The sequence below is a fragment of the Cololabis saira genome, chromosome 2 (genome assembly GCF_033807715.1).
Source record: "Cololabis saira isolate AMF1-May2022 chromosome 2, fColSai1.1, whole genome shotgun sequence".
In the NCBI taxonomy this organism is placed as follows: Eukaryota; Metazoa; Chordata; class Actinopteri; order Beloniformes; family Belonidae; genus Cololabis; species Cololabis saira.
In genome coordinates, this window is record NC_084588.1 from 31960381 (window position 1) to 31974176 (window position 13796).

General features: G+C 40.1%; 1 protein-coding gene across 1 annotated transcript; it reads right to left on the bottom strand.

The window, feature by feature from the left end:
* Window positions 1–429: 429 nt before the first annotated feature.
* On the bottom strand, window positions 430–12248 carry atxn1l (ataxin 1-like). Its single transcript, XM_061743457.1, has 3 exons — window positions 12131–12248; window positions 7688–8859; window positions 430–6636 (listed from the first exon to the last, which is right to left on the bottom strand). The coding sequence occupies exons 2-3, from the start codon at window positions 8735–8737 to the stop codon at window positions 5188–5190; spliced, it is 2499 nt and encodes an 832-aa protein (XP_061599441.1). The 5' UTR covers window positions 8738–8859; window positions 12131–12248; the 3' UTR covers window positions 430–5187.
* Between the last annotated feature and the right edge of the window lie 1548 nt (window positions 12249–13796).

A 13796-nucleotide genomic window follows, 5' to 3' on the forward strand; every position in this document is an offset into this window, starting at 1 on the left:
AGATGCACTATTTTAAAGTTTTTTCCAAGAAGAAATATTACAATGTGTTGAATGTCCCTCACTGTTTCCTCTTAACTGACTTGGGTTCTTCCTAATATTGACTGGTGACACTCTGTTGCACAGGTATGTCATCGCTATGTTGCAAAACTAGATCAGGGATTACTGTTCTAAACTGTGCTGTACTAACCCAAACTGAGCAGTACCGCTCAGTGGAAACACGTCACACTAAAAAAAAAACAGAGGCGCACAAACTTTTGCTGCCCACAAATGTGTAAAACGTACAAAATGCTCTGAAAGATTCAAATCTGCTCAGAAACATACATTAAGGAACACAGCAGGCAAGTCATTGTTTTATATTTATATTTGTATATATATTTATATATATATTATATTGTGTTTACTTAACAAACATGATAAATGCAATGTCTCCAAGTTAGCTGTAACAATAAAAATACAATATCTTTGTGTCCTTAAAGTACATAAAATTAAAAACGGAAAAACAAAAAAAAACAAAAAGAACAAAAAAAACTGCTCTAAGTAGTTCACAGAGAGGTACAAATATACAGTACAAATCTATTTTATTCAAAAAGGGTACAAATAAAAATTCAACAAAATAGAGATATTAATGCTTTGTTAAAGTCAGGTAGGTGTGGGGCATTCTAAGGGAGCACTTTGGGTTGACAACTCTAAGGCTTCTGATAGAGATCAATACATATTGGTACGGCCATACGATATTAAAACTCACTATACAAAGTTCATACAACCTGGATTATACTTGAGGATTGAATGTTACATTTATATAATTGCATATATTTTGCAGATTTAGGCATTAAAAGAAATAAAAAAAAACCATGCTGTTTTGTTTTCAGGAGTTACGTCACATATGAAAGCAATTTGTGCAGGAGAAAAAAAAAGTGTCAAATCTGAAAATACGCAGATTTCTTTAAAACTTTTAACCGTTCGCACTCTCCTGATTTAAGTCAACAATAGCAACACAAAAACCGTCTTAAATTCACCTCTGCTATTCAATCCTGGATTGACAGTACGCAGCTCATAAAAAACATCACCTGATATAATAAACCGTCACATGATCACTAATGGAAAGCTATCCAATTTGTGCAGCCTTTTGCTAATTTAAATTCACCTTCTGTTGTCAAGAGACTTTGGGACAGAGCACAAGACACCGATACAAATCCATTAAGTAAAGATTTTTAAAAAAACAAAGAAAAAAAAAAGTAATCTGACCTGCACGTCTACTTATGAATGAGTGGAGTAAACAGGTAACCCTCCACAATGGACAGCCTTGGAATCGTTCTTCTAGGAAAAGTGCTAAGAAAAGTTTAGATTTTTCATTTCCATACAGTTAAAAACTGCAAATTAAATGTTAAGCTTGAGTATAAAGAAATCAAACTTTTTAACTGAAAGGAAAACTGATTAATGATAAACAAGCAAAAATTTCAGACTTAATTGTGGAGCCATTAGAATTACGTGAGTGAAATCGTGTTGATAAGATTCTCATTTGCTCCTGTAAAACCTGAAAAGGAACACCAAATCTACCAGAAATGTTACTCTATTATTTCTGTTTCATAAATTGTACGAAGCAGAATTTAAGGCATTATGGACAAGCATCTTCAGAGCTATTTACACACACACACACAAAAATTATATCTACAGATGCACAAAACCTGGGATTTGTCCATGATTTTGTGTTCTTTACATTTGAAACTCTTCAATTTACCAACAGTTTTCATTTTAAAAACACTGTGAGGAAGGACATTTAGTGCAATCACAATAACAGACCATCAGTGATGTGGATAAAATTCATTAGACATCTTTGTTTAAGTAGACTTTTCTGCTAAACACGACACACCTCTCAGAGCAAAAAGCAAAAAAAAAAAAAAAGGCTCATAGTAGCACAGGATGGTCTTGCTGTGAGAATAAACAGGAGGTAAAGTCACAGGTGGCACTGCTTGCACCATGTAAATCCCATTAAATACATTTTGACCTAAAATACAAAATTAAAGTGGCTGGTAAATCGGGCCAAACTAACATTGGTTCAACACATGAAAGTTTGAGTGACTGATTTGGTATCGACTGTGTGGCATCAAGGTTAAGCGGACCGTCGAAAGATGAGGATCACTGAGCATTCAAACAGCAAGTGGCAAACAACACAGTACTTTGAAGTTCTATGTAAAAAGGGCAATTTAAAAGTAAAACTCCTAAAAGCAGACATCAGTATAAAATGAGCGCACTGACCGATCTGCAGCGACGCTTCAGAGCCATACTTAAGACGAGAGGAACAGTACTGAGATTACTGCATAGAAAATGCCAAGACTACATGAAATGTTTTCATTTTGATGCAGGTTGCGTTGTGGCATTAAAAGAAATGCAGCGAACACCTGATGGTAAAAAAAAAATTAAACGTAGTAAGAAAACAAAAGAACCAAAACAGAACATCTCTACATGACACTGAAGGAGTTAATGCTGCATTCATTCCTCTTGTCCACACTGGCAGAATAAAGACACCTTCCAGATTCAGGTAACCTACACATTTAAGAATAGACTGGAACAACTCAAAGCTGTCCACAAAAAACACACCCTTCCTCTTTTTGAAGAAACAACCAACCATGAAATCAAAAGATCTGAGGGAGATTACATCCACTGCTTTCAGAGTAAATTACTGACATGGCCATCATGCATTTTTAGTTTGTCGAAAAATGTTGATGAATATGCCTTCTGTAGACTTATCAAAGTTAAAGCCGTAACTGGTTGGATTGTGGGATATGGAGCAAGATCCACATTTTACTCTTCTGAAATTAATTTTAAAAGTCAGCTGGATCCAGCACAAGCCTTCACTGCTAGGAGATCGTTCCTCCAAGGTGGTTATTTTGGCATAAAATTCCCTGGTTGAGCTTTTTTTCTTGCCTAACTGCACAAGAGTGGACTATATGATATACTTCAGCTAAACACACTAGATTTGCACAGACTCCCCTTCATCTTTTACACAGCGGTAGCATCAGGAAGGAAGTTTCAGACAGCCTTTCTGGACTAAGGAATGATTACAGTGGCTGATGGCTGGTGGGGTGTGTGCCATAACTGTTAACAATTTACATCAGAACAAAGGAAAATGTGCACCCATGTTTCTTATAATGACAACCACATCATACGCAAAGATAACTGGTGTATTATTTGTCTTTAGGAGTCATTGGCTTTTGCCAGAGGTAGCCCATAGATCAATGGCCACAAAGAAAGAAAACTTGTGTTATATGCACTTTCTGATGGGAATGTCTGCATGAGGAATGTTCTCTAATTATAAACCTTTAAATATGATCTAATTGCACTTATTTTCAAATTTCAACCTTTTTTTTCCCCTCCAAGATAAAAATATGTCAGAAGGAAGAAACTGCAGCATTCATCTTGGATAGTTTGTAAACAGTAAAACAAGTCAGTTTTTTTTTCAAACCTCTTCCCACAAAACACCAATGAATCTACTTCGAACATGTTCCCTTCATAAAATAAAATAGAAAAAAAACTAAACATCTAATGTACTGTGATTCCTATTTCAAAGTCAGTGTGAAATCAATGAGTGCCATCTGTGCAATACAAGACAATCTTCAGATCAACTGGACAAAGGATACCCTTAATACAAGCAGAAAGGAGCACACACTTTAAACAAATATAAAGAAAATAAACCGACCAGAACTTCGAGTCAGGCTTCTCTTTGAGATGCACTTGAGTAAAATTCCTAATGACAATAATCAATTATCATCAATGAGATGGAGGACAAAATAAAAAGATAAATAAAAAAAAGATCATCAGTGATTTCTTGAGAAATTTGCTAAAGCCATGCTTTGCTTTTGTGGAACTAGAAGTGAATGAATAAAAAGGAAGGCTAACATAGTGCATCATCTTTTAACATCGAGTCAGAGGAGAGTGTGATCTTTCACCTCAGATACACGATGAAATTCCTGGGGAAGGGCAGTGCTTTGAAAAGAACTATTGCTTTCAATTGGTAACTGAGAAAAGACTAACTCAAGTTCAGCACAAAGAGTCACCTCATCACTTCTTCAATCGCATACACAGCTTTCATTCAAGGCAAACCACTAGACTGAGGTCTAGGTTGGGGGGGGGTTAATGTCGGCTTCATTCCCACAGGTGGCTTTGGTGATAACCAGCCAGTGCTTCCTGCATTAATTACACTGTTTCAAATTGCACTGAGGTTCACCAGTCTGGTTGGGAAAGTGCTGAGGTAAAGTTACGAAGAGGAGGATGGGGAGGGATGAAAGGAAACTCTAGATGATAGCTATTCTCACCGATGACACTGGAATGCAAGGTGACTCTTATTGGGGAGAACAATTTCTGACATTTATGCAAATACATGTAATATGGCCCTCATCATAAATCAGGGAAGAGGAAATGGATTCCTGAACGAAATGATTGTTTTTTTGATTGTAAGACAAGTGGGAAATGTCACACTTGGCCTGAGAGAGGAGCCCCATCTTCACAAACTGGCATACTGACAAGGAACGGGGGAAGAAAGCGTCTCTGCTGACAGCAGAGGTTTTAACTCCTGCTGGAGAAGCACAATGTAACATTAACATGGACAGTTGGCGTCAATAGTGACATCATCATCACAGGAGCTGTGATGTCCCAATCTTTTGTGGGTGAATACTTTAGATGGAGAGAGAATCCTGGGAGCTACAGAAACAAGATCGATGACACTGAGTTTCTTTTTTTAGATCAGAAGTGGTGGCTTTACTATGCTGCTACACACACTTTAGTAGTCTGTGGTCAAGAAGTGAAGCTAAAGCGTCGTGTATGTGATGGTAACCTCCCGGTGTGGGTATGAGCAAGTGGAGACAAAGGGGGAGGGAGGAAGAGAAAAGCAGTATGCAAGAACAATGACAGGCATTTTATCGGCTACGCACTTTCTTCTCAGCATTTCATGTCCCTGTTAGACCTCAGCAGGCTGGGAAAACCAAAGGTGTGTGTTCTTTGGCCAAGTTGCAACCGAACCAGAATTCCTCACCAGAACAGATAAAGATTTGTTTTTGTATATTTTTAGGTGTGCAAAATCTCAAACATTCTGAGGCTACATTCACACTCTTTTTTTCCCCCTCTTTCTCTCCTTGTCAGACTCAGTCTTACTCGTGGCAGTCTCTCCTATATCTGCTACCAGATTTTAAGCTACTTCCCTGCATTAGAGCGCCCCTCTATGGACAGTTTGACCTCCTGGGTGATAAAAGAAGGCCTTGTGTGGCCAGAGTTGATTATCTGAGGACGTGGCACTTCATCTCCTTTCATACCGTATCTTTGGAGGCCGGGTGAAGACCAGCGTCTCTGAGAGGAACCAAGTGAAGCTTGCATTGTGGCCACGCCTGCTTCTGCAAAAGCAGAGCCCTCTGTGTGCAAGTGATAACTGCTCCGACTTCTTGGATGCTCTGCAGAGGTCCTACTTGTTCTGACCGCTGCGTCCATGTGTCCAACACCCAAATGTGTAACTTCTTCCTCGTCCACCACATCTTTCTCACCGTCCCTCTGCCTGTGGACGCGGTCAGTCCTGAAATGAGACTGAGGTCGTGACTGCTGAGGGGCGGGGGGCCCCATGAGCTGGTGACCAGGTCCTGATGTAGCACTGGTTTTGCTGAAAGTCCTGGAAAAATTCTGCTGCTGCTGCTGCTGCTGCGATTGATGTTTCTGTGGTTGTTTTTGCTGCTGAGACTGAAGCTGCTGCTGCTGCAGAGTAATGGACACACACATGTCCCCGACCTGTAGATGATGACAAGTCAAGCCGTAGAGCTGGACTGTACGTTCAGGGCTGCAAGATGACCATCCCTGGCCAAATACAAAAAAAGGGTGCTCGGGAGGTACGTCGATTGTCACTTTGCTCTGCTGCTCCCCCACGGTAAAATGAAGCGACACAAGGCCTGGCCTCTGCTGGCTGGGACGGATGTCCATCACCAAGCTCGAGTCGATCTTAAGCCCCCCGCTCACCTCGGCACTTCGCACAAAATCCTGAGTTTGCAGGTCTTCCACGCGCTTCAGCTCCCCGGTGGCCAGCTGAATAATAGCACCCTTCATGAAGTGTGACGCGTTGCTGGGAGTCGGGGCGGGAGTGAGGCTTGACGCTACGGACTGAGTCAGATCTGTCGTAGGTTGGACTAATGGCTGTAAGAGAGCCTGATGTTGCGGGGCTGCGATCAGCTCCGTCTTTTCGGGGAGGCACACTCTGGCTGTAGAATCAGAAGCTTTAAAGCTAAGGTCAGGGGAGGCCATGGTGACAGAAGCATGGCTGGCCAAGGCGCTGGCAATCTGCCCTTGATAGTGTTGCTGCAGTGGTTGTGGCTGATGCTGCGGGTGATAGTCAAGGGGAATAAGAACTGGTTGCCCGTTGGCGAGCATGAGCTGGGCTGGTTGTCCGGCGGGTAGCTGGAGACCAGCCACTTTATGATCATTGTAAATTGATGGCTGAGATCCAAACACCGTCCTGCTAGAAGCTGCTCCTTTGCTCTCTCCGTGAACATCTCTGGATCTCTGGCCACCCTGACAGAGATTCAAGGGAGCAAACGAGACCTCTTTACGCACTCCACTACCTCCTTGGCTTAAAGGAGCTAAACGGCCAACCACTTGCTGCACCTGGAAGTTGAAGAAAGAAATCAAATGTTGGACGGACAGGATTAAACATTGCTGCAAAACACACATTAAAATGGCTTATGAGATGTCTTTAAATAGCAGATCTAAGGTTTTTCCAACGCAGCAAAAACTGAAGCATTGAAGCATGACTTTGGCATGTGCCTTTGTATGAACAATAAATATATATATATATTTATTATGTTTCTTGATCTTATTGCTCATGCAAACTCTGTAACGCACAATTTCTGGAGAAACTTGATATGCCCAGCTTTTGACAGAAAGAAGGAAACTAATCCTGTAAATATGGCATGAGAAAAAGGAAACATAAACGTACTTTTAGAAATTAGCAATCAGGCTGGCGCAAGATAAGTTCAAAGGGGTCATTTACATGCATGACACATCCATTCATCTAAAGAGTCACTGCACAGAATAAAGAAATTAAGTAGAAGAGAACGCTGTAGTGATTAATGACCAAGTAAGACGAGTATACAGCATACAGTATTATAGTATATGTGTACTATTAGTACAGCTGTCTGTTTAAATGTCAGTACAATTTGAATGCACCTCAAAAACTGTCAAGAATCATCCTACGTCACTTTTTGTAAAGACTCATATCCGGCACTTTTTAATCCTCATATTGTACATCTCTGTTTATTTCTGTTTATACATTTTACTTTATTCTATCTCTCATTTTATCTCCATATATTTGTTTGCTTTTATATTTTTATTTTTACTGTATTGCACCAATCACCACAACAAATTCCTTGTGTGTGTTAACAAACTTGGCAATAATCCCCCTTTCTGATTCTGATTCTGAAGAAACTAATAGTTAGTAAGAACTCATATATAATTTTCCACAACTTCTCAAATGTGACAAAATATAAAACCCAGCACAGTATTGTCATCCACACACCTCCACTGAATAAGTATAGAAATGAGCACTACATTACCTGCTGTCTTATGTATTTTAAATTAGGACCAGACTTTCATCCAGCCGCACATTTCACGCATACAATATTTTTGTTAATATTAGCAAGCTATTAGTGTATCTTACCTCCAGATCGCTGTCAGGAGTGCTGCGCTGACCAGGTGAGCTTCTGCCTTCCAGCCGTCGGTTCTGCAGGACTCTCTCTTGGCTGTGCTCTTGTGCCGCAGAGCTGGACGCTACCTGCTGCAGATGTGCTTTTCTGGCCGAGTAGGCAGAGTCTGGTATGCCCTCTCTAACGCCCTGCTCTTTATCTCCTCCGTTCAACTCGGCTTCGTTCTCCTGCTGGGAGCTCTGGTAGTCTCTGGGGGCAGAGGCATCCCTGCCGCCCTGAGGGTGGTAGAAAACAGGCATTCCTCTGGAGCTGAACTCTGTTGCTGGTACGACTCCAACAGTACCGAGGTGCTGCTGGGCAGCTTGCTCTGAAGATAGTATCAGTGGGACACCACCAGACGCTGCGACTTTGGCAAAGGTATGAGCAGCTACCTGAGCTTGGGGGGGTGGGGAAACAACACCTTCCTGTATGACAGATGGGTAAGGAACCAGGTGGGATACAGCATGGGGCTGAGGTATGGCGCCTGAGGGAGAGATCAATGATCCTGGGACAATGCCAGGGGGTAGAGCGTAAGGTACTGCAGCATAAGGGGAGCTAACAAACTGGAGAGGTGAATGAGGGATCTGTGCATAACCGAGAGGAGGGTAGGGGATGCCTGGATGCTGCAGAAGAGGAGAGTGTACGGTATAAGCTGGAGAAATGTGGCTTAACACTGGGTGAAGACTGGTAGGTGAGTAAGTAACAGATGGAACAGCTACTTTGTAAAGCATACTATAGTGGTCGACGGGCACGGCAGATATGCTCTCTGAATTATCCGCCCCATAATGAACACCTGCTTGAGCTTGCATCCACTCTCCTTGGGTCCCTCCCTGAGTGTCGCTGTTGGCTACAGAATTCTGGATGGAAACCGCTTCATCTTCTCCAACAACACCCCTGCTAGCAGGGCGGCCACCTCCCGCGACCCCACCTCCCCCTGCCCCCCCAGATCCACTGCTGTTGCTAATTGGGAGGTCCCTCTTCTTAGGAGGCAGCCACTCCTGGTTGCGCTCCTGAGCCGGTTTCATTGCAATCCTCTGACCGAGCGAGCCGCTCTACTGTGCTGTGCAGGAACTGAAACTTGCAAGCCAGTCGGCCTGCACAGGAACCGGTTCTGAAATTAGCTGGCTGACTTTGTCTGCCAGTCCACCTGAAAGAGAGAGAGAGAAAATAATAGTAATACAGCCACATGTCATTAGTGTGCACCTTATAGTTACACAAGTGATACTGTGGTCATCACTGTGTTACTCTGGACCGCGGATGGAAAGCATTAAACGTGCAACACTAATCTGACATCCAGACAGAGAAATGGTAAGATAACAAAAATCTTCTCATTTATATAATTTCCCTCTGATGATTAATTACATGTTATTTCATTGAATTTAACTAAATGTTAAATCAATAGAATTAAACTGAATCCAATTGAACTGAAATGAATAAAACTAAATTTGATTCTGTCATTAATATCAGCAAAATGTATCATACTGGCCCTACTCAAATGTATCTGACTTAAGCTGCACGGATCTGTGCAAAACTCTTAAGCATCTCCTTTCTTGTTGTTTAATCAAAATTTCAATCACTAGTGTCCATATTTATTTTTCAGTGTCTTCATTCAGATACAGACAGATAAAATATTAGAAGTAGACCACTTGGTAGGTTGGGCACTTAAACTGGAGTGGATGCCTTCACTCCAAGGCCAGACTGTACAATGTTCTTAGGAATTAAAAAAGAAAAAAAATGTCCAAGATTTTAAATGTTTACGTTTATGACACTACATTGAAAAAAAAAAAAGAAAGAAAGAAAAAGAATGAGCTGGTTTCTTTACACGGATTGTCAAGAGAATGCAATGTTGAATGCAAACAACCTACAAATTGTCTGAAGGATAGGATACACTAGGAAACTGGCTCAACATATAGACTTTTTTCAGAGTGATAGAGAAAAAATAGCTGGCAAGAGAAACAGTAAAACAACAATCAGAAATAGCTAGGATGGTAATAATAATCAACTAATCTTGTTAACCCCAGCTCTCTGCTTCAGGCTCTGTGTGGCTCTGTGTGCTTGCATCATGGCAATAATTTGACTCTTGTTCCACACAAATTCACAGATGTCCTTGTGAGAAAGGTTGGTTTTCAGTTCAGTTTGAAATTCCTGCGGTACCAAATATATGATACAATCAGTGCTTTAAAAGAGTGAATAAACAGTGCATTATGATTAATAAAATCACTGTGTAAATGCACTGGATAATTCTTAAGATGACAGACAAAATACTGCATTTCTGGCAGTAAACAATCCAATGTTTATTCAAGAAATCAGACAGTTTCAGTTTAGTTACAATGTGAGACAACATTCACTCAGTACTTCTTCCTAAAAATATTTAAATGCAGTTTCAGCATTTGATGTGAAACAGGCTCACACAAGAAACCACTGAAGGACTTTACAAACTAGTCACATGGTTCACTACCAGTTCCAGTATCTGAAATACTAATACTTATGAAAATAAGCGTATCTATTGATGGGCATTTACATCATGCACCATACAGTACCATATAATTTTTAATAAACTAAGGACATTTAATATCCTTAGCAAAGCTAAGACTTTTTAACTCTGGTTTACCGTTCACTCATTGAATCCATTCTTACATTCAACATCTATTCCTGGTACAACTTGCTCACCACCAAACACAAAACCAGACTCTCACGAATAATAAACCAGGCCAGCAAAATATGAAGATCACAACACACACCCCTGTCTGATCTACAACCACTCTGTGGTCAGGAAGACCCCTCTGATCACAGAAGACCCCTCTCATCCTCTCACCCACCACTCCTCCTCTCATCCACCAACACTCATTTCAACTACTGCCGTCAGGCAGAAGGTATAAAATTCCACTGGCCCGGAAAAATATTTACAAAATAATCATTCATTCCATCTGCCACAATCATTCTGAACACTATTAAATAGATCATTGCACTTTTAACAGGCACTAGTCATGTCTGTTCTAACTTATTTACTGTTTTTTTTTTCTTTTTAATGTATTTATTCGTTTTCTATTGTAATTTGTCTTGATGGGAATGTGTTTGTGAGCCCTGTCTAAGAGGAATTTCTGTCACCATTGGGACAGACAATAAAGTATTCTAATCTAATATACACACACACACACATATATATATATATATATATATATACATATATACACATATACATACATACATAAATCAAACAAGAAGGGTCCTCTTGCTTAAACTTGTGAATAAGAAAACACGAATGGATAATTTTTTTATATTATAAATTGTGAAAGAACGTGTTCTGAAGATGATAGGTGAATACAGGGGTGCAGATCTGATGTCAGGATTGGGGGGGACACCAACGTGATTTTAATTTTAAATTTTTTGCCAATATGCAACTCATACCATGCCATAAATTGGTAAAGGCTCGCCAAAAAATACTGAACAGGGAATCATTTATTGTGCTTACCTTTCTTGTTTATTTGTCCTAAACAGCCAACAGTGTGTGTCACTACTTACTTAACTGTTATATTCGTAAATCATAATTTTAAGGGTTTTGGGCATGTAGTGTCTACTCATCTCAAATTCTTCTCACCATCTTCCTTTTATCCTATGGGACTACTTTATGCACGATCAATTGATACATGGATGAAATATGGAGCCCTAAACAAGTACAAGTACGGGCAGGTACGAATGTAAACAGAACGTTGACAAAAAGTCATTGTCGAGCCCGTCAAAAATGTTAAAAATATTAATTCAGACTAAAAAAAAATGTATGGAGTAGCAATACTTTCATTCTGTACACCTCAAAACGCACCGTGGATGTATTATTTTTTTAGAAATATATTTTTAATAAATATTCTACATATTCAACCTTTAAGTCTGAAAATACATTTGTTCAATTTTGAATAATTTAGGGTATTTTTATTGGGGGGGACAATTCATGTTTTTCAGAAATTGGGGGGACATATCCCCCCCGTCCCCCCCGGGATCTGCACCCATGGGTGAACAGGGGAACGGTACTAGTGTTGTCCTGTGCAGCAGAACCCCCAAGTGCAGCAGAACCCCGGTTCTGTCCAGGGATGCAACAGCACAACCTGGTTCTGTCCAGCTCTCCATGTCTCTGCTGGCTGACTTGGCTAAACTTAGCTGCTACTTTTATTCAGGACCAAACCATCCCGTAAACGCGTGCACACGACCCGGTTACGGGCAGAGCAGCCACGAATAAACCTCATTCTGCCGCAGCCGAACCCGAGCAGCAGCACGTGGCGCAGTTTAATAATTAATAGTAATTAATGAGCGGCTAGTTAGCTCCGCGGCTAGCCGCTGCAGAGCTGCTCTCCTCTCCCTCTCTCTCGCCCCCCGGCGGGACTCCTGCTGCTACACCTCTGCTCCAGGTCGCCCCGGACACTCACCCACTACTGTCATCGCGGACGGGCGTTTTCCTCCTGGAAACGTGTCGTGCGGAGGGAGAGAGGCAGAAATCAATGCTAGTGGCTGCACTAGCGAGTCAAACCCATCTGCAAGGCCGGCGGAGGCGCTCGCTGATGACGTCAGGTTGACTAGATTTCCTGTTTTTACAAAGAGTTGTAAGGCTGATTTATGGTCCGCGTTACATCGACGCCTAACCTACGGCGTAGGCTCTGCGTCGATTTAACGTGGAACCATAATTCATGTTTAAGTGATTAAGCGGCACGGACGCACAGATTCAATAGCTGTATTGGAAAGTATACAATCAACAACAACTTGCAGAAGTTTGAATTTTTGAATTTATTCACAATACCATAATAATAGTTATAATAATACAATCGAATTAAGTGGGTAGAGTGAATGGGTCCCCCAAGGAAGCCAGGAAAGCAATAGGTGGGGGCCCATAGCTCATAGGGTAGTGGTTAGGGATGGGCGGTATGGACAAAAACATTTATCACGATAATTTCTGACATTTATCCCAATAACGATAAAAAAAATACCAATACAAAAAGTGTCATCAACGGGAATCTTTCTTTCTTTCTTTCTTTCTTTCTTTCTTTCTTTCTTTCTTTCTTTCTTTCTTTCTTTCTTTCTTTCTTTCTTTCTTTCTTTCTTTCTTTCTTTCTTTCTTTCTTTCTTTCTTTCTTTCTTTCTTTCTTTCTTTCTTTCTTTCAGGCTCATTTCTTTCTTCTTTCTTTCTTTCATGCTCATTTATTTCTTTCTTTCTTTCTTTCAGGCTTCTTTCTTTCTTTCTTTCTTTCTTTCTTTCTTTCTTTCTTGCTCATTTCTTTCTTTCAGGCTCATTTCCTCAATTTATCGTTTTTACCGTGAGATGACACAAAAAAACCCACTTAACATACATACTTAACATTACATACACATACAATCACACACATACATCCCAGCAGTCCATGAAGAAGCCTTTTTATATTATATATAGGTTAGTAAAAGATTATTTTTTAGTTGTCTTTTAAACTTGGAGATAGAAGGCAACACTTTGAGGCCATCATCAATCCTATTCCAAATCTGCGGCCCCCTGCAAACAACACTCATACTGGCGCGCACATGTCGGCAACATTTCCCTAATATGAGTGGTTTGATTCTTGTTTGGTTGTATTATTATAACTATTATTATGGTATTGTGAATAAATTCAGAGAAGACTTACTCATAGATATTCAAAGAGCTGAAACACTTTCACAAAAGTATTTTCGAAAGCCATAAAAAGAACAGGTGGATATGAAAAAACATTCAACATTGGCCGGGTTTAAGAAGGGTTCAACTAAGAAGGGGCCCTAATCAATCAATCAATCACATTTTATTTACATAGCACCTTTCATCCAGGTACATGAAATACAAAGTGCTTTGACATTTTGACTGAAAAATAAGCGTAATATATATAATATATATATGTAATATATATAACCGATGCACACTGACATACAATATAGTTAATTAAAATGAAAAAATGATAAAAGTTCAAGGATTAAGGCTAGAAAATAATCAGTCCACAGCAATAAAATATAATAATAAAAAAATTACAAGAAATAGATAAATAAATAAAACAAATACCTTTAAAAAATGTTAAACAGAATAAAACTATAAAATTTAAT

Excerpts from the sequence above, each read along its gene's own strand:
- atxn1l (XM_061743457.1), bottom strand. The coding sequence starts at position 8,737 with ATGAAACCGGCTCAGGAGCGCAACCAGGAGTGGCTGCCTCCTAAGAAG. Across the intron at positions 6,637-7,687 it reads CTCCTGACAGCGATCTGGAG|GTGCAGCAAGTGGTTGGCCG; the intron begins GTAAGATACACT and ends TTCAACTTCCAG.